The sequence below is a fragment of the Scyliorhinus torazame genome, chromosome 2, assembly GCF_047496885.1.
Source record: "Scyliorhinus torazame isolate Kashiwa2021f chromosome 2, sScyTor2.1, whole genome shotgun sequence".
In the NCBI taxonomy this organism is placed as follows: Eukaryota; Metazoa; Chordata; class Chondrichthyes; order Carcharhiniformes; family Scyliorhinidae; genus Scyliorhinus; species Scyliorhinus torazame.
Genome location: NC_092708.1, coordinates 289,699,537 through 289,718,032, shown reverse-complemented (window position 1 = coordinate 289,718,032; position 18,496 = coordinate 289,699,537). Strand labels below are relative to the sequence as shown.

At 48.8% G+C, this 18,496-nt stretch overlaps 1 protein-coding gene across 1 annotated transcript in view; it reads right to left on the bottom strand.

Annotated features, from left to right (window-relative positions):
* Positions 1-18,496, bottom strand: part of coch (coagulation factor C homolog, cochlin (Limulus polyphemus)) — a 192,620-nt gene that overhangs the window by 18,107 nt on the left and 156,017 nt on the right. The window contains exon 9 of the mRNA XM_072488123.1: positions 13,997-14,223. Within this exon, the coding sequence (XP_072344224.1) occupies positions 13,997-14,223 (227 nt within the window). The remainder of the gene's footprint in view (positions 1-13,996; positions 14,224-18,496) is intronic.

Sequence of the window (18,496 nt, the reverse complement as noted above, 5' to 3'; positions counted from 1 at the left end):
AGTCCCCAGGGCCTGATGGGATCTACCCCAGAATACTGAAGGAGGCTGGAGAGGAAATTGCTGAGGCCTTGACAGAAATCTTTGGATCCTCGCTGTCTTCAGGGGATGTCCCGGAGGACTGGAGAATAGCCAATGTTGTTCCTCTGTTTGAGAAGGGTAGCAAGGATAATCCCAGGAACTACAGGCCTCACCAAAACTGAACACAATACTCCAGGTGTGGCCTCACTAACACCTTATACAATTGCAGCATAACCTCCCGAGTCTTAAACTCCATCCCTCTCGCAATGAAGGACAAAACTCCATTTGCCTTCTTAATCACCTGTTAAACCTGTAAACCAACGTTTTGCGACTCATGCACTAGCACACCCAGGTCTCTCTGCACAGCAGCATGTTTTAATATTTTATCATTTTAAAAAAATATATATATTTTATTCAAATTTTTTCCGGTCAAACAAAACAATACAAAGGTTTACCTTTTTACAACAATAAAACAATATATATATGTAGACAGTCCAACTAGGGAAGGGGCGGTACTGGACCTGGTATTGGGGAATGAGCCCGGCCAGGTGGTAGATGTTTCAGTAGGGGAGCATTTCGGTAACAGTGACCACAATTCAGTAAGTTTTAAAGTACTGGTGGACAAGGATAAGAGTGGTCCGAGGATGAATGTGCTAAATTGGGGGAAGGCTAATTATAACAATATTAGGCGGGAACTGAAGAACATAGATTGGGGGCGGATGTTTGAGGGCAAATCAACATCTGACATGTGGGAGGCTTTCAAGTGGCAGTTGAAAGGAATACAGGACCGGCATGTTCCTGTGAGGAAGAAAGATAAATGCGGCAATTTTCGGGAACCTTGGATGACGAGTGATATTGTAGGCCTCGTCAAAAAGAAAAAGGAGGCATTTGTCAGGGCTAAAAGGCTGGGAACAGACGAAGCCTGCGTGGAATATAAGGAAAGTAGGAAGGAACTTAAGCAAGGAGTCAGGAGAGCGAGAAGGGGTCACGAAAAGTCATTGGCAAATAGGGTTAAGGAAAATCCCAAGGCTTTTTACACGTACCTAAAAAGCAAGAGGGCCTTACTTCAGTGGTAGGGAAATTACTGGAGAGAATTCTTCGAGACAGGATCTACTCCCATTTGGAAGCAAATGGACGTATTAGTGAGAGCCAGCACGGTTTTGTGAAGGGGAGGTCGTGTCTCACTAACTTGATAGAGTTTTTCGAGGAGGTCACTAAGATGATTGATGCAGGTAGGGCAGTGGATGTTGTCTATATGGACTTCAGTAAGGCCTTTGACAAGGTCCCTCATGGTAGACTATTACAAAAGGTGAAGTCACACGGGATCAGGGGTGAGCTGGCAAGGTGGATACAGAACTGGCTAGGCCATAGAAGGCAGAGAGTAGCAATGGAGGGATGCTTTTCTAATTGGAGGGCTGTGACCAGTGGTGTTCCACAGGGATCAGTGCTGGGACCTTTGCTCTTTGTAGTATATATAAATGATTTGGAGGAAAATGTAACTGGTCTGATTAGTAAGTTTGCAGACGACACAAAGGTTGGTGGAATTGCGGATAGCGATGAGGACTGTCGGAGGATACAGCAGGATTTAGATTGTCTGGAGACTTGGGCGGAGAGATGGCAGATGGAGTTTAATCCGGACAAATGTGAGGTAATGCATTTTGGAAGGTCTAATGCAGGTAGGGAATATACGGTGAATGGTAGAACCCTCAAGAGTATTGAAAGTCAAAGAGATCTTGGAGTACAGGTCCACAGGTCACTGAAAGGGGCAACACAGGTGGAGAAGGTAGTCAAGAAGGCATACGGCATGCTTGCCTTCATTGGCCGGGGCATTGAGTATAAGAATTGGCAAGTCATGTTGCAGCTGTATAGAACCTTAATTAGGCCACACTTGGAGTATAGTGTTCAATTCTGGTCGCCACACTACCAGAAGGATGTGGAGGCTTTAGAGAGGGTGCAGAAGAGATTTACCAGAATGTTGCCTGGTATGGAGGGCATTAGCTATGAGGAGCGGTTGAATAAACTCGGTTTGTTCTCACTGGAACGAAGGAGGTTGAGGGGAGACCTGATAGAGGTATACAAAATTATGAGGGGCATAGACAGAGTGGATAGTCAGAGGCTTTTCCCCAGGGGAGAGGGGTCAATTACTAGAGGGCATAGGTTTATGGTGAAAGGGGCAAAGTTTAGAGTAGATGTACGAGGCAAGTTTTTTACGCAGAGGGTAGTGGGTGCCTGGAACTCGCTACCGGAGGAGGTAGTGGAAGCAGGGACGATAGGGACATTTAAGGGGCATCTTGACAACTTTATGAATAGGATGGGAATAGAAGGATACGGACCCAGGAAGTGTAGAAGATTGTAGTTTAGTCGGGCAGCATGGTCGGCACGGGCTTGGAGGGCCGAAGGGCCTGTTCCTGTGCTGTACATTTCTTTGTTCTTTGTATAACAGTGACCGTTTTAACAAATAAATAAATAATATATAAACTAAATGGCAACTGCCATAACAAAAATAACTCTCCAGAGATAAAATCAAACAATCCAATATACATAACCAAGTACAAATATCTTTACAAAAACACCCCTGAAGACCTGCCCGAGCCCTCCCCACCCCCCCTCCCCCCTGGGTTGCTGCTGTTACCTTCCCATTTCCTTTATCGTTCTGCGAGGTAGTCAATGAACGGTTGCCACCGCCTGGTGAACCCTTGAGCCGAACCCCTTAGTGCAAACGTTTCCGTTCTAGTTTTATAAACCCTGCCATGTCATTTATCCAGGTCTCCACGCCCGGGGGTTTGGCTTCCTTCTACATAAGCAATATCCTTCGCCGGGCTACTAGGGACGCAAAGGCCAAGACATCAGCCTCTTTCGCCTCCTGCACTCCCGGCTCTTCTGCAACCCCGAATATAGCCAACCCCCAGCCTGACTCGACCCGGACCCCCACCACCTTCGAAAGCACCTTTGCCACCCCCACCCAGAACCCCTGTAGTGCCGGACATGACCAAAATATGTGGGTGTGGTTTGCTGGGCTTCTCGAGCATCTCCCACACCTATTCTCCACCCCGAAAAATTTACTGAGCCTTGCTCCGGTCATATGCGCCCTGTGCAAAACCTTGAATTGTATCAGGCTTAGCCTGGCGCACGAGGACGACGAGTTTACCCTACGTAGGGCATCAGCCCACAGCCCTTCCTCAATCTCTTCCCCCAGCTCTTCTTCCCATTTCCCCTTCAGCTCATCCACCATGATCTCCCCCTCGTCCCTCATTTCCCTGTATATATCCGACACCCTACCATCCCCCACCCATGTCCCTGAGATCACTCTATCCTGAATCTCCTGCGTCGGGAGCTGCGGGAATTCCCTCACCTGTTGCCTCGCAAATGCCCTCAGTTGCATGTACCAAAATGCATTCCCTTGGGGCAACCCATATTTTTCCGTCAGCGCTCCCAGACTCGCAAACGTCCCGTCTACGAACAGATCTCTCAGTTGCACAACCCCAGCTCTCTGCCATGCTCCAAATCCCCCATCCATTCTCCCCGGGACAAACCTATGATTATTTCTTATCGGGGACCGCACCGAGGCTCCCGTCCTTCCCCTATGTCGTCTCCACTGCCCCCAAATTTTTAGCGTTGCCACCACCACTGGACTTGTGGTGTATTTCTTCGGGGAGAACGGCAACGGCGCCGTCACCAGTGCTTGTAGGCTGGTTCCTTTGCAGGACGCCATCTCCAATCTCTTCCACGCCGCTCCCTCCACTTCTCCCATCCACTCACACACCATTGAGATATTGGCGGCCCAGTAGTATTCACTTAGGCTCGGTAGTGTCAGCCCCCCCCTATCCCTGCTATGCTTCAAGAACCCCCTCCTCACTCTCGGGGTCTTCCCGGCCCACACAAAACTCATGACACTTTTCTCAGTTCTCTTGAAAAAAGCCTTTGTGACCATCACCGGAAGGCACTGAAACACAAAAAGGAATCTCGGGAGGACTACCATTTTGACCGCCTGCACCCTACCCACCAGTGACAGGGGCACCATGTCCCATCTCTTAAAATCCTCCTCCATCTGTTCCACCAATCTTGTTAAATTAAGCCTATGTAAGGTTCCCCAACTCCTGGCTATCTGAATCCCTAAGTACCTGAAATCTCTTGTTACCCTCCTCAGCGGTAAATCATCTATTCCCCTGCTCTGCTCCCCCGGATGCACCACAAACAACTCTCTCTTCCCCATATTCAATTTGTACCCCGAAAATTCCCCAAACTCCCTGAGTGTCTGCATTATCTCAGGCATCCCCTCCACTGGGTCCGCAACATACAGCAATAAATCATCTGCATACAAAGATACCCGGTGTTCTTCTCCTCCTCTGAGTACTCCCCTCCACGTCTTGGAGCCCCTCAGTGCTATGGCCAGGGGCTCAATCGCCAATGCAAACAGTAACGGAGACAGGGGACACCCCTGCCTCGTCCCTCTATGAAGACGGAAGTAGTCAGACCTCTGCCTGTTCGTGATCACACTCGTCACCGGGGCCCTGTACAGCAGCTGTACCCATCCAATAAACCCTTCTCCAAAACCAAATCTCCTCAGCACCTCCCACAGATAATCCCACTCCACTCTGTCGAATGCTTTCTCGGCGTCCATCGCCACCACTATCTCCGCCTCCCCCTCTGGTGGGGGCATCATCATTACCCCTAGCAACCTCCGTATGTCCGTGTTCAGCTGTCTCCCCTTAACGAACCCAGTTTGATCCTCATGGACACAGTCCTCTATCCTCGTCGCCATCACCTTGGCCAGGAGCTTAGCATCTATATTTAAAAGGGAAATGGGCCTGTAGGACCCACACTGCAGCAGGTCTTTATCTTTCTTCAAAAGGAGCGATATCGTCTCCTCCGACATAGTCGGGGGGCAATTGCCCCCTTTCCCTGGCCTCATTAAAGGTTCTCGTCAAAAGCGGGGCCAGTAGGTCCATATATTTCCTATAAAATTCCACCGGGAATCCGTCCGGTCCCGGGCCTTCCCCGCCTGCATGCTCCCAATCCCTTTTACCACCTCCTTCATCTCAATCTGTGCTCCCAGTCCCGCCCTCTCCTGCTCCTCCACCTTCGGGAATTCCAGCTGATCCAGGAAACACATCATTCCCTCCTTCCCTTCCGGGGGCTGAGCCTTATATAACCTCTCATAGAATGCCTTGAACACCCCGTTCACTCTCTCCACTCCCCGTTCCATCTCTCCCTCCTCATCTCTCACCCCACCTATCTCCCTCGCTGCTCCCCTCTTCCTCAATTGGTGGGCCAGTAGCCGACTCGCCTTCTCTCCATACTCATACTGTACACCCTGTGCCCTCCTCCACTGTGCCTCTGCCTTACCCGTGGTCAGCAGGTCAAACTCCACATTTAACCTTTGCCTTTCCCTGTACAGTCCCTCCTCCGGTGCCTCTGCATATTGTCTGTCCACCCTCAAAAGTTCTTTCAACAATCGCTCCCTTTCTTTACCCTCTTGCTTCCCTTTATGTGCCCTTATGGATATCAGTTCCCCTCTGACCACCGCCTTCGACGCCTCCCAGACCACTCCCACCTGAACCTCCCCATTGTCATTAAGCTCCAAGTACCTTTCAATACACCCCCTCACCCTTAAACATACCCCCTCATCCGCCAATAAGCCCATATCCATTCTCCAAAGTGGGTGCTGTTCTTTTTCCTCTCCTACCTCCAGGTCTACCCAGTGTGGAGCGTGGTCCGAAATGGCTATGGTCGTATATTCCGTCCCTGTCACCTTCGGAATCAGTGCCCTTCCCAAAAAAGTCTATCCGTGAGTATACTTTGTGAACATGGGAGAAAAATGAAAACTCCTTACTCCTAGGCCTACTAAATCTCCAGGGGTCTACCCCTCCCATCTGCTCCATGAAGTCCTTGAGCACCCTGGCCGCTGCCGGCCTCCTCCCGGCCCTGGACCTCAACCGGTCCAGCCCTGGATCAAGCACCGTATTGAAGTCTGCCCCCATTACCAACTTTCCCACCTCCAGGTCCGGGATACGTCCCAACATACGCCTCATAAAATTTGCATCATCCCAGTTCGGGGCCTATACGTTCACCAGAACCACCGCCTCCCCTTGCAATCTGCCATTCACCATCACATATCTACCCCCACTATCCGCCACTATGGTCTTTGCCTCAAACAGTACCCGTTTCCCCACTAAGATAGCCACCCCCTGTTCTTCGCATCTAAACCCGAATGAAACACCTGCCCCACCCATCCTTTACGTAGTCTGACCTGGTCTATCAGTTTCAGATGTGTCTCCTGCAACATAACCACATCTGCCTTTAATTTCTTTAGGTGTGCGAGTACCCGTGCCCTTTTAATCGGCCCGTTCAGCCCTCTCACGTTCCACGTGATCAGCCGGGTTGGGGGGCTCTTTACCCCCCCCCCCCATGTCGATTAGCCATCCCCTTTTTTAACCCAGCTCCTCACCCGGTTCCCATGTACCCGTATATCCCCCCGACGGTGCCCTCCCGCCTCGACCACCCCATGCCATAACAGCTCCCCCTTCTCCTTAGCAGCAGCAACCCAGTTAACCACCCCCCCCCCTCCGCTAGATCCCCCTCTAGCGTAGTTGCACCCCCCATGTTGCTCCCAGAAGTCAGCAAACTCTGGCTGACCTCGGCTTCCCCCCTTATCCTCGGCTCCCACTGTGCGAGGCCCCCTCCTTCCTGCGTCCCTGTTCCCGCCATAGTTACCATAGCGCGGGAACAAAGCCCGTGTTTCCCACTCGGCCCCGCCCCTAATGGCCGGCGCCCACAGTTGCTCATGCTCTCCACCCCCCCAACATGGGGAAGAGAAAAAAGTTACAGGATCACAAAATTAACAAATTGAAAAATCATCCCCCCCCCCCCCCCCATCCCCTGTAATCACACCACCACTTTGTCCCAAAAGCTCCTTCTCTCGCCAGACTATTCCAGCTTCTCGTGCACAATGAATGTCCACGCCTCTTCTGCCGTCTCAAAGTAGTGGTGCTTCCCTTGGTGTGTGACCCACAATCTCGCCGGTTGCAACATTCCAAACTGGACCTTCTTTTTGTGAAGCACCGCCTTAGCCCGATTGAAACTTGCCCTCCTTCTCGCCACCTCCGCACTCCAATCTTGGTATACGTGGATCACCGCGTTCTCCCACCTACAGCTCCGAGTTTTCTTCGCCCATCTGAGAACCGTCTCTCTGTCACTGTAGCGGAGAAACCTCACCACTATAGCTCGAGGTATTTCTCCAGCCTTTGGTCTTCCCGCCAGAACTCGATAAGCTCCATCCACCTCCAAAGGGCCCGTCGGGGCCTCCGATCCCATTAGCGAGTGAAGCATCGTGCTCACATATGTCCCGACGTCCGCCCCTTCTGCGCCTTCGGGAAGACCCAGGACTCTTAAATTCTTCCTCCTTGAGTTATTCTCCAGTGCTTCCAACCTCTCCACACACCTTTTGTGCTGTGCCTCGTGCGTTTCTGCCTTCACCACCAGGCCCTGTGTTTCATCTTCGTTTTCAGCAGTCTTTGCCTTCACGACCCGAAGCTCCAGCTCTTGGGTCCTCTGCTCCTCTTTTAGTCCTTCAATCGCCTGTAATATCGGGGCCAACAGCTCCTTCTTCAACTCCTTCTTCAGCTCTTCCACACAGCGCCACAGGAACTCTTGCTGCTCCGGGCCCCATAGCAAACGGCCACCTTCCGATGCCATCTTGCTTTGAGCTTCCCTTCCTTGCTGCTGCTCCAGAGTATCCTCCGCAATCCGGCCGCTATCCTCTCCCTTTTCCATGCGTGTCCGGGGAATTCCCTTCTGGTTCACCGCACAGTGTTTTTGCCGTTTAAATTGCCGTTGGGGCTCCCATTAAGAGCCCAAAAGTCCATTCCAACGGGAGCTGCCGAAACGTGCGACTCAGCTGGTCATTGCCGCACCCGGAAGTCATATTTTATCATTTAAATAATAATACGCTGGAATCATTCCCCATGTTCCATAGCAGAGTGATGTACGACTGTTCAAAAGTTCTGGTGAGCAGAACTCTGAGGGGAGTTTGGAGGAGAGTGCACTCAAGTTCAGTGCTTGTGGACAGCCCCGTGTATTCAGGGAGGAGAGGAAGTGGGGGGAGGGAGGCTGGAAGGGGGTCATGCAAGTCTGAACAGCAGCTTATTGGAGGCTGCCTTCTGGTACCAGGGCATTGGTTTCTTTGAAGGACTGCACAGAGCAACAGGAATGGAAGCCTGGGACTACTTAAGCCCACACCTCCACCCTATACCAGTAACCCCACCTAACCTTTTGGACACTAAGGGGCAATTTAGCATGGCCAACCCACCTAACCTGCACATCTTTGGGAGGAAACTGGAGCACCCGGAGGAAACCCATGCAAACACGGGGAGAACGTGTAAACTCCACATAGTCACCCGAAGACGGAATTGAACCCGGGTCCCTGGAGCTGCGAGACAGCAGTGCTAACCACTGTGCCATCCCTCACACCTTAAACCTGCTGCAACAGCAGGAAAATGGAAAAACATGTCAATGATCAGTATCCTGTTGCAGCTGAGACCATTTAGCTTGAGCTCAATTGACATACTCTGAGTCAGACTAATTGTACCCACTCAAGCGGCACTTCTGTCCGTGATTGCCAATGGTTGCTGCTTAGCATTTAAATATTGGAGCACAAATGGGCAACCTACAATATGCCCTTAGAAAGGCGGCCATGGCACACTGCCCAAGGATAACATTCCTAATTATTATTATTAGTCATTGGCTCTGTGCTGAAGGGTCTATTGACAAGTGCCCCCATAGAACAAGCTGAACGTTAAGGCCTTGGAGTGAAGGTTAGGTCATTACACCTGAGATGAAGGCTCAGGGTACACTAGAGTGGCCAACCCTGTTGCCACTCAGCCATGTAGTGTGGAACAGGGGTGGTGTGGGATCTTGCCCAATCAGCCAACACATTTTGTCTACATAAGGGGCATGGACAGAGTGGATAATCAGAAGCTTTTTCCCAGGGTAGAAGAGTCAATTACTAAGGGACACAGAGGGGCAAAGTTTAGAGATGTGCGAGGAAAGTTTTTTACACCAAGGGTTGTGTGTACCTGGAACTCGCTGCCAGAGGAGGTGGTGTAAGCAGGTACGATAGTGATATTTAAAGGGCGTTTTGACAAATACATGAATAGGATGGGAATAGAGGGATGGAACCCCTGAGGTGTAGAAGGTTTTCGGTTAGACAGGCAGCATTGTCAGCGCAGGCTTGGAGAGCCGAAGGGACTCTTCCAGTGCTGTACTTTTCTTTGTTCTTTGAACTAAGGACTGGTTGTCGAAGTTATGGCCAGGACATAAGTCAATGGGCTTTGAGAAGCAGGTGCAGATGATGAATGGACAAAGAGTGATCCTTAACCGACAAATGCTCTCTGATACTGCAGTGAGGAGAACGTCAGGAACATGGAACGTGGTGATCTCGCTGTCACTCCTCTCGTTCATAGGCAGGAGACAAGAAGAAAACATCAAAGGAGGTAATTGGTTCATCAAAGGCAGGAGGATGGGGTGGTAGAGCCTGCTCCGCATGCAGATGACAAACCCCAAAGAGCCATCACTCATAGGTGCCTCGCTATACCCAGGGTCAACAGACAGCACCTTACTGTCGTCTTTTAAAATTTTTCCTACTCCAAGACTGTGAAGAAAACAACTTTACAACTCTGTTTCGAAATAAATAACTTTGTCTTTATTGACCAAAGTCTGCATGCAGATGGCTACAGGTTAGAGAGAGAGAGAGAGAGCTGTTAAGGTAAACCTGCTCATTCTTTCTCAAGCTCGCAAAGACATGGAGAAAACGTTCAATATTTATACACAAGCTGTATCATTTTACAAAAACAGACCTTGTTCAAAAATGTCAATACAGTCATAACTTCTGATCAAACATGTTGTAATGGAAAGACCCTGACTCGGCTTATTTGCAGTAGTTTGTTTTTAGAGGAAATAAGACGTGGTCCTATTTTGTTTTTCACCTCTGCCCTCATGATGCCTTGACGCAGATGGACCTAGGTCATGAGGAAGTTGTGTTATTAGGACATTCCTAGATCGTGGCTTTGTTATCAGGTTTTAACAAGGTCAGGCACTATCTTCCCTCTTCTGGCCTTGTATGATACAATTATGTGGATTCTTAGCTTTGTCTAGTTTGTCAGGGTCTGATCTTGGCACTAGCTGACACAGCTGTCCTACACTTGGTTACATAAGTTGGCTATTTTTCCCATCATGCTATTGCTGAGTTTGTACACTTTCACATTACATACCTGCAGATATCAGAGAACCAATGTCGCGGAAGGACTAAGCATGTCCAGAGAAGTGGTTGATCATGTTTGCTGTAGCATTTGGCACCATGGGGACTTGGAGGGAGTCCCCTTCCAGTATTGCTGAAAGTTACAGCGGAACTCAATTTTTACACCAGTGGCTCCTTCCAGGGCTCCACAGATAACCTCTGTGGGATTTCACCTCTGTGGGATTTCGCAAGCCTCTGCACATAAGTGTATCCAGGAGGTGATGGACACAATTTTCACAAGGGCACACAACTTCAATTTCAAACCAAACTCTTTCAACCGGCATCAGGCAAGCGAGGAAGCAAGAGCAGTGGGATTCGTGCTGATCTCAAGAGTTCCACGCGAGTACAATTGATGGCACCCTGCACCTGTGGAAAACCAGAGCTCCGTGACATCATGGGCTCCGGGCTCTGTGACATCATGGGCTCCGGGCTCTGTGACATCATGGGCTCCGGGCTCTGTGACATCATGGGCTCCGGGCTCTGTGACATCATGGGCTCCGGGCTCTGTGGCATCATGGGCTCCGGGCTCTGTGGCATCATGGGCTCCGGGCTCTGTGGCATCATGGGCTCCGGGCTCTGTGGCATCATGGGCTCCGGGCTCTGTGGCATCATGGGCTCCGGGCTCTGTGACATCATGGGCTCCGGGCTCTGTGGCATCATGGGCTCCGGGCTCTGTGGCATCATGGGCTCCGGGCTCTGTGACATCATGGGCTCCGGGCTCTGTGGCATCATGGGCTCTGGGCTCTGTGGCATCATGGGCTCCGGGCTCTGTGGCATCATGGGCTCCGGGCTCTGTGGCATCATGGGCTCCGGGCTCTGTGACATCATGGGCTCCGGGCTCTGTGGCATCATGGGCTCCGGGCTCTGTGGCATCATGGGCTCCGGGCTCTGTGGCATCATGGGCTCCGGGCTCTGTGGCATCATGGGCTCCGGGCTCTGTGGCATCATGGGCTCCGGGCTCTGTGACATCATGGGCTCCGGGCTCTGTGACATCATGGGCTCCGGGCTCTGTGACATCATGGGCTCCGGGCTCTGTGACATCATGGGCTCCGGGCTCTGTGGCATCATGGGCTCCGGGCTCTGTGGCATCATGGGCTCCGGGCTCTGTGACATCATGCAGTGAACTATGTGAACCACGATGGCTTTCACTTGCTGAATGTTCAACTGGACTGTGACCAACCAAACCCACCCTGCAGGTGTGTGCTCAATTCCCAGGGAGTGTGCATGATTCCTACATTCAGAGCTGCTCTCAGATCTCTACATGTTTAAGGTCCATAGAGGCTGCAGTGTTGCCTCCTTAGGGACAAGGGATATTCATTGAGGAGGTGGTTGATGATGCCAATGTGGAGGCCACAGATGCAGCAGACACTTTTGTGGAGTAAACCATTAGGATGCTGAAGATGAGGCTCCGATGACTGGTCCTGTCTGGTGGAGTCCTGCAATATAATCCCTGTGGATCTCGTTATTGCCTGCTATGCCCTGCACAAGCTGGCATTTGCAACTGACTGAGGAGGAGCTGGAGCAGTGAAACATCTCCTCCAATAAGGAGGACATTGAAGGGGATGAAGTTGAGGGGGTCCTTGAGGGAGAAGATGTCGGCCATGAGGCAATGGTTCCCAGCTTGGGTCGCGCTCATTGCTACTTAATTCATGGAGGTTGATGAGGACACCCTGTGCGGACATGCCATAATCTTCACATGACATCTGTGAGCATTGCTCTCCCATCTCACTGATGGCATTGGTTATGGGCCAGGGTTTAGAGAACCCCAAAGTGTATCATGGAGTTCACCTGACCCACAACTTTCAATAGATTGTGGTATGGGGAGCACACGGCCCACTCTACAGGTGTGGTACAGCAGAAATGGAAAAGTATTTTTAAAGCAAAACAATGTTTATTCTGTGAACTCAAGTTAACCTTTTTAAAACATACAGTGACCATCTTAGCAACCATTAATTCAAATACAACCCCCAAAGACTAAGTAATCTTTGAAGCTTTCCTTTCTAACATCCATAAGACTTAAAAACAAAACCTTTAACAGAAGCACATCAGGTTTAACTTCGCGACTGAGAACAGTTACCATGTTGAGATCAGCAAATGGACATTCATAAGCTTACAGAGATTCACACATTTCCTGCTGTGATTGCAGCTTCTCCAAAACTAAAATGAACTCAAACCCACCCTGCAGCAAAAAGCCTAAAGCGAAAGTAAAAAGCTGACAGACAGTCCAGCTCCACCCACTCTCTGACTTCACTGCAGTAATAAACACCCATTTCTTAAAGGTACTTTCACTACAGGTATTTATATACATACCCATTTATAAACACCCATTTCCTAAAGGTACTCTCACATGACACAGCGAACACCCTTTGTGATGAGGCTCCTGTCATGGAGAGGGTGCAGATACCCATGGCCCCTACATTGTAGGAGGAGGATGATTACAACTTGCAGTGGGAACAGTCCATAGATCCTGTAGAGCATCTGTGAATGTCTGACCCCTGTCTGCTGGTGATAGCTCGCGTACTCCCAGTGACCAGGGTCATACCATGGTGATGCAGTGGGGAAAGTTTCCCACAGTCCAAAGATGTGCCAATTTGGTGGGGTTATGGGGTTATGGGGAAGTGGACCTAGGTAGAGGGTCCTTTCATAAGGTTGGTGCAGATTCGATGGGCCAAATGGCCTCCTTCTGCACTGTAGGAATTCTATGGCTCAATTCTAGATGGGTGGGGTGCCTGGGTTGCCACGCGTTCCTTACGCTGTCAATGCTGGCTTCAGCTTGCTCTCGGCGGTGAAACACGAGGTGTTCAGCTCCTTCCTGGATTCTTTTCCTCCAATTTGGAGGGTCTTGGGCAAGGAGGGGCCAGGGGTGCCCAGGTGTCAGTGGGGATGTTGCACTTTTTCAAGGAGAGTTTGGGAATGTCCTTGAGGTGTTACCTCTGCCCTCCTCGGGCTCACTTGCTGTGTCGAGTCTCACGGTAGCACAGTGGTAGCACTGTTGCTTCACAGCACCAGAGTCCTGGGTTCGATTCCCTGCTTTGGTCACCGTCTGTGCGGAGTCTGCATATTCTCCCCGTGTCTGCGTGGGTTTACTCCAGGCGCTCCGGTTTCCTCCCACAAGCCCCGAACGACGTGCTGTTAGGTAATTTGGACATTCTGAATTCTCCCTCTATGTACCCAAACAGGCGCTGGAATGTGGCGACTAGGGGCTTTTCACAGTAACTTCATTGCAGTGTTAATGTAAGCCTACTTGTGACAATAATAAAGATTATTATATAATATATACATAAACATATACAATATTCTGATGGAGCTTGGCAGGGTAGATGCTGAGAGGATGTTTCCTCTTCTGGGGAAATCTATAACCAGGGGACATTGTTTTGGACAAGGAGTTTCCCATTTAAGACGGAAGTGTGGAAGAATTTCTTTCTGGGGTGATTAATGTTTGGAACTCTCTTCCCCAGTGAGTGGTGGAGGCTAAGTCATTGAATATATTCAAGGCTGAGTTAGACAGAGTTTTGATTGACAAGCAAGACGAACATTATGGAATCAGCCAGGGAAGTGGAATTAAGGCCACATCAGATCTCATTGACTGATAGTCAATTGGCCCCTCAGGCCTGCTCCGACTCCTGCTCCTATTCCTTTTATATTTTTATGTTTTAATTATAATAGTTTATGCAATAGCCTTACCTTTTCCATGTAATTGGGGTCCAGGACCATCTTTTTCTCTTCTGGAAGAGCTTTTGCAACTGAGACAATAAAGACATTCATGCCAGATTCTCTGGCCAGATTTGCCGCTCTTTCAGTTTCATCTGAGGGCCATCCGTCCACCAGAACAACGATGACTTTTGGATACCCAGTCCGGGTACCCTTATCGGATGTGAAAAAGCTTTCTGTTGTATGGAGTAGTGCTTTACCTAATGTATAAATTTAACATTATGAATAACTTTAAGAGAATGCTGACAGAAACTCTGAGCTATTTGATTTTGAGATGCTTGGGTGTTTTCTGTGACGAAAATGGATTGTTCCATGGTATTTTAAATCAGTTAATCAATCCTTCTAAGATTTATTCTCATATCTTTGAGTCTTCCAGGTCCATGTAGATAGTAGGAGATCAGTGGGCACGAGGAAAGGCTAATCTATGCTCCTGACCAGCTGCTAAGAGATATGAGGCACCATCCAGACAGATACACCCATTCCCCACCCCACCCTATATCAAACAATATCCTCCATTTGAAAAGAGGATTTCAATGGAATTAAACTTGTGACCAACGCGTTTTATGCCTGCATTAGCTGTGCCGATATATTCCCCTCAAATATTTGTTTAACTTAATGTACGACAAATGTCATTTAAGCATTAACCAGGAAACAAAATTAATTAGAATGAATTCATGATTTCAGAAGTGAACCACTGAGGATCCTCAACAGATCATAAAGGGTCAGATTCATATTTTTTTAAAGTAGGAAGAAAACTAATTAGAGTTGAAAATTGGGAAAGAAACCATAATAAGCTGGTTTGTTTTTAAGATCACTAGACCTGGATTTAAATTCTCTTCACCCCAGTTAATACATAGAATTCAATGGTGTAGCAAACATAAACAAACATGTACCACTTACGAGCCCCAACTATGATGTTTTATCTTGTAATAGCTTATACTTCAAAATCAGAAGACATAGATGCTGCCGTGTGCTGGCAGCAGCAGTCTGTACCATTTAACATTAAATATTTCCTCTTTGGCTATAGTTAATAGTTAATTCTCCAACTTCAATAAGTGTTTGCTCACAGTTCTGTTCTCCTTATCGCCGTTTCTTCTTTAAATGCAATGCATTTGTTCTCACAATATCCAATCTTCCCATGAATTTTGAATGAATTTACCCTTGCATTTCTCAGCTACCTTCAGAATGTACGTCTTTTCTCATTAGCAAACGAACATACAAATTAGGAGCGGGAGTACTCTGCCCCTTGAGCCGGATCTGTCATCCAATAAGATAATGGCTGATCTGGTTGTAACCGAAACTCCACAATTCCATCTACACCTGCTAATCCTTGCTTATCTAGACTCTATCCATCTCTGCCTTACAAATATTCAAAGACTCTGTTTCTCAAAGGGTATTCTGTTTCCAATGCCCTTTGAAACAGAGTTCCAAAGACGCAGCAGCATGGTAGCACAGTGGTTAGCACAGTTGCTTCATAGCTCCAGGGTTGATTCCCGGCTTGGTTCACTGTCTGTGAGGAGTCTGCACATTCTCCCCGTGTGTGCGTGGGTTTCCTCCGGGTGCTCCGGTTTCCTCCCACAGTCCAAAGATGTGCAGGGTAGGTGGATTGGCCATGATAAATTGCCCTTAGTGTCCAAAATTGCCCTTAGTGTTGATGGGGTTCCTGTGTTACGGGGATAGGGTGGAGGTGGGGATTTGGGTAGGGTGCTCTTCCAAGAGCTGGTGCAGACTCGATGGGCTGAATGGCACTGTAAAATCTATGATAACCTATGAATCTATTTTTTTTCTAAACAATTTTATTGAGGCATTTTGGCATAGTAAAGAACAACAATACAAAACAGTGTGCAAAGAACAATCAACATAGTGCAAAAAACAGCTCTCCTTCCACAAGGACCCACCTCACTAACCCCCTAATCTACGTTACCCTAACCCCCCCCCCCCGCCCTGCTGATGATTAATTTTCCGCGAAGAAGCCGATAAATGGTTGCCACCTCCGGGCGAACCCTGACAGTGACCCTCTCAGAGCGAACCTATTTTCTCCAGACCGGGAAAGCTCGCCATATCCGATAGCCAGGTCTCCGACTTCGGGGGCTTTGAGTCCCTCCATGCTAGCAGAATTCAGCGCCGGGCTACCATAGAACATAGAAAATACAGCACAGAACAGGCCCTTCGGCCCACGATGTTGTGCCGAACCTTTGTCCTAGATTAATCATAGATTATCATTGAATTTACAGTGCAGAAGGAGGCCATTCAGCCCTTTGAGTCTGCAACAGCTCTTGGAAAGAGCACCCTACCTAAACTCAACACCTTCACCCAACACCAAGGGCAATTTTGGACACTAAGGGCAATTTATCATGGCCAATCCACCTAACCTGCACATCTTTGGACTATGGGAGGAAACCGGAGCACCCGGAGGAAACCCACGCAGACACGGGGAGGACGTGCAGACTCCGTACAGACAGTGACCCAAGCCGGAATCGAACCTGGGACCCTGGAGCTGTGAAGCAATTGTGCTATCCACAATGCTATCGTGCTGCCCTTAAGAACAAATAAATCTACACTATATCATTTTACCGTAATCCATGTACCTATCCAATAGCTGCTTGAAGGTCCCTAATGTTTCCGACTCAACTACTTCCACAGGCAGTGCATTCCATGCCCCCACTACTTTCTGGGTAAAGAACCTACCTCTGATATCCCTCCTATATCTTCCACCTTTCACCTTAAATTTATGTCCCCTTGTAATGGTTTGTTCTACTCGGGGAAAAAGTCTCTGACTGTCTACTCTATCTATTCCCCTGATCATCTTATAAACCTCTATCAAGTCGCCCCTCATCCTTCTCCGTTCTAATGAGAAAAGGCCTAGCACCCTCAACCTTTCCTCGTAAGACCTACTCTCCATTCCAGGCAACATCGTGGTAAATCTTCTTTGCACCTTTTCCAAAGCTTCCACATCCTTCCTAAAATGAGGCGGCCAGAACTGTACACAGTACTCCAAATGTGGCCTTACCAAAGTTTTGTACAGCTGCATCCGCAATTCCACCAACCTTTGTGTCGTCTGCAAACTTACTAATCAGACCAGTTACATTTTCCTCCAAATCATTTAAAAATACTACGAACAGCAAAGGTCCCAGCACTGATCCCTGTGGAACACCACTAGTCACAGCCCTCCAATCAAAAAAGCACACTTCCATTGCTACTCTCTGCCTTCTATGATCTAGCCAGTTCTGTATCCATCTTCCCAGCTCACATTTGTCCGAATTAAACTCCATCTGCCATCTCTCCGCCCAAGTCTCCAAACGATCTAAATCCTGCTGTATCCTCCGACAGTCCTCATCGCTATTCGCAATTCCACCAACCTTTGTGTCGTCCGCAAACTTACTGATCAGACCAGTTACATTTTCCTTCAAATCATTTATATATACTACGAACAGCAAAGGTCCCAGCACTGATCCCTGAGGAACACCACTAGTCACAGCCCTCCAATTAGAAAAGCACCCTTCCATTGCTACTCTCTGCTTTTTATGACCGAGCCAGTTCTGTATCCATCTTGCTAACTCACCCCGATCCTGTGTGACTTCACCTTTTGTACCAGTCTGCCATGAGGGACAAAGAACAAAGAACAAAGAAATGTACAGCACAGGAACAGGCCCTTCGCCCCTCCAAGCCCGTGCCGACCATGCTGCCCGTCTAAACTACAATCTTCTACACTTCCTGGGTCCGTATCCTTCTAGTCCCATCCTATTCATATATTTGTCAAGATGCCCCTTAAATGTCCCTATCGTCCCTGCTTCCACTACCTCCTCCGGTAGCGAGTTCCAGGCATCCACTACCCTCTGCGTAAAAAACTTGCCTCGTACATCTACTCTAAACCTTGCCCCTCTCACCTTAAACCTATGCCCCCTAGTAATTGACCCCTCTACCCTGGGGAAAAGCCTCTGACTATCCACTCTGTCTATGCCCCTCATAATTTTGTATGCCTCTATCAGGTCTCCCCTCAACCTCCTTCGTTCCAGTGAGAACAAACCGAGTTTATTCAATCGCTCCTCATAGCTAATAGACCTCCTCATAGACCTTGTCAAAGGCCTTACTGAAGTCCATATAGACAACATCCACTGCCCTACCTACATCAATCATCTTTGTGACCTCCTTGAAAAACTCTATCAAGTTAGTGAGACACGACCTCCCCTTCACAAAACCGTGCTGCCTCTCACTAATACGTCCATTTGCATCCAAACGGGAGTAGATCCTGTCTCGAAGAATTCTCTCCAGTAATTTCTCTACCACTGACATAAGGCTCACCGGCCTGTAGTTCCCTGGATTATCCTTGCTCCCCTTCTTAAACAAAGGAACAACATTGGCTATTCTCCAGTCCTCCGGGACATCACCTGAAGACAGTGAGGATCCAAAGATTTCTGTCAAGGCCTCAGCAATTTCCTCTCTAGCCTCCTTCAGTATTCTGGGGTAGATCCC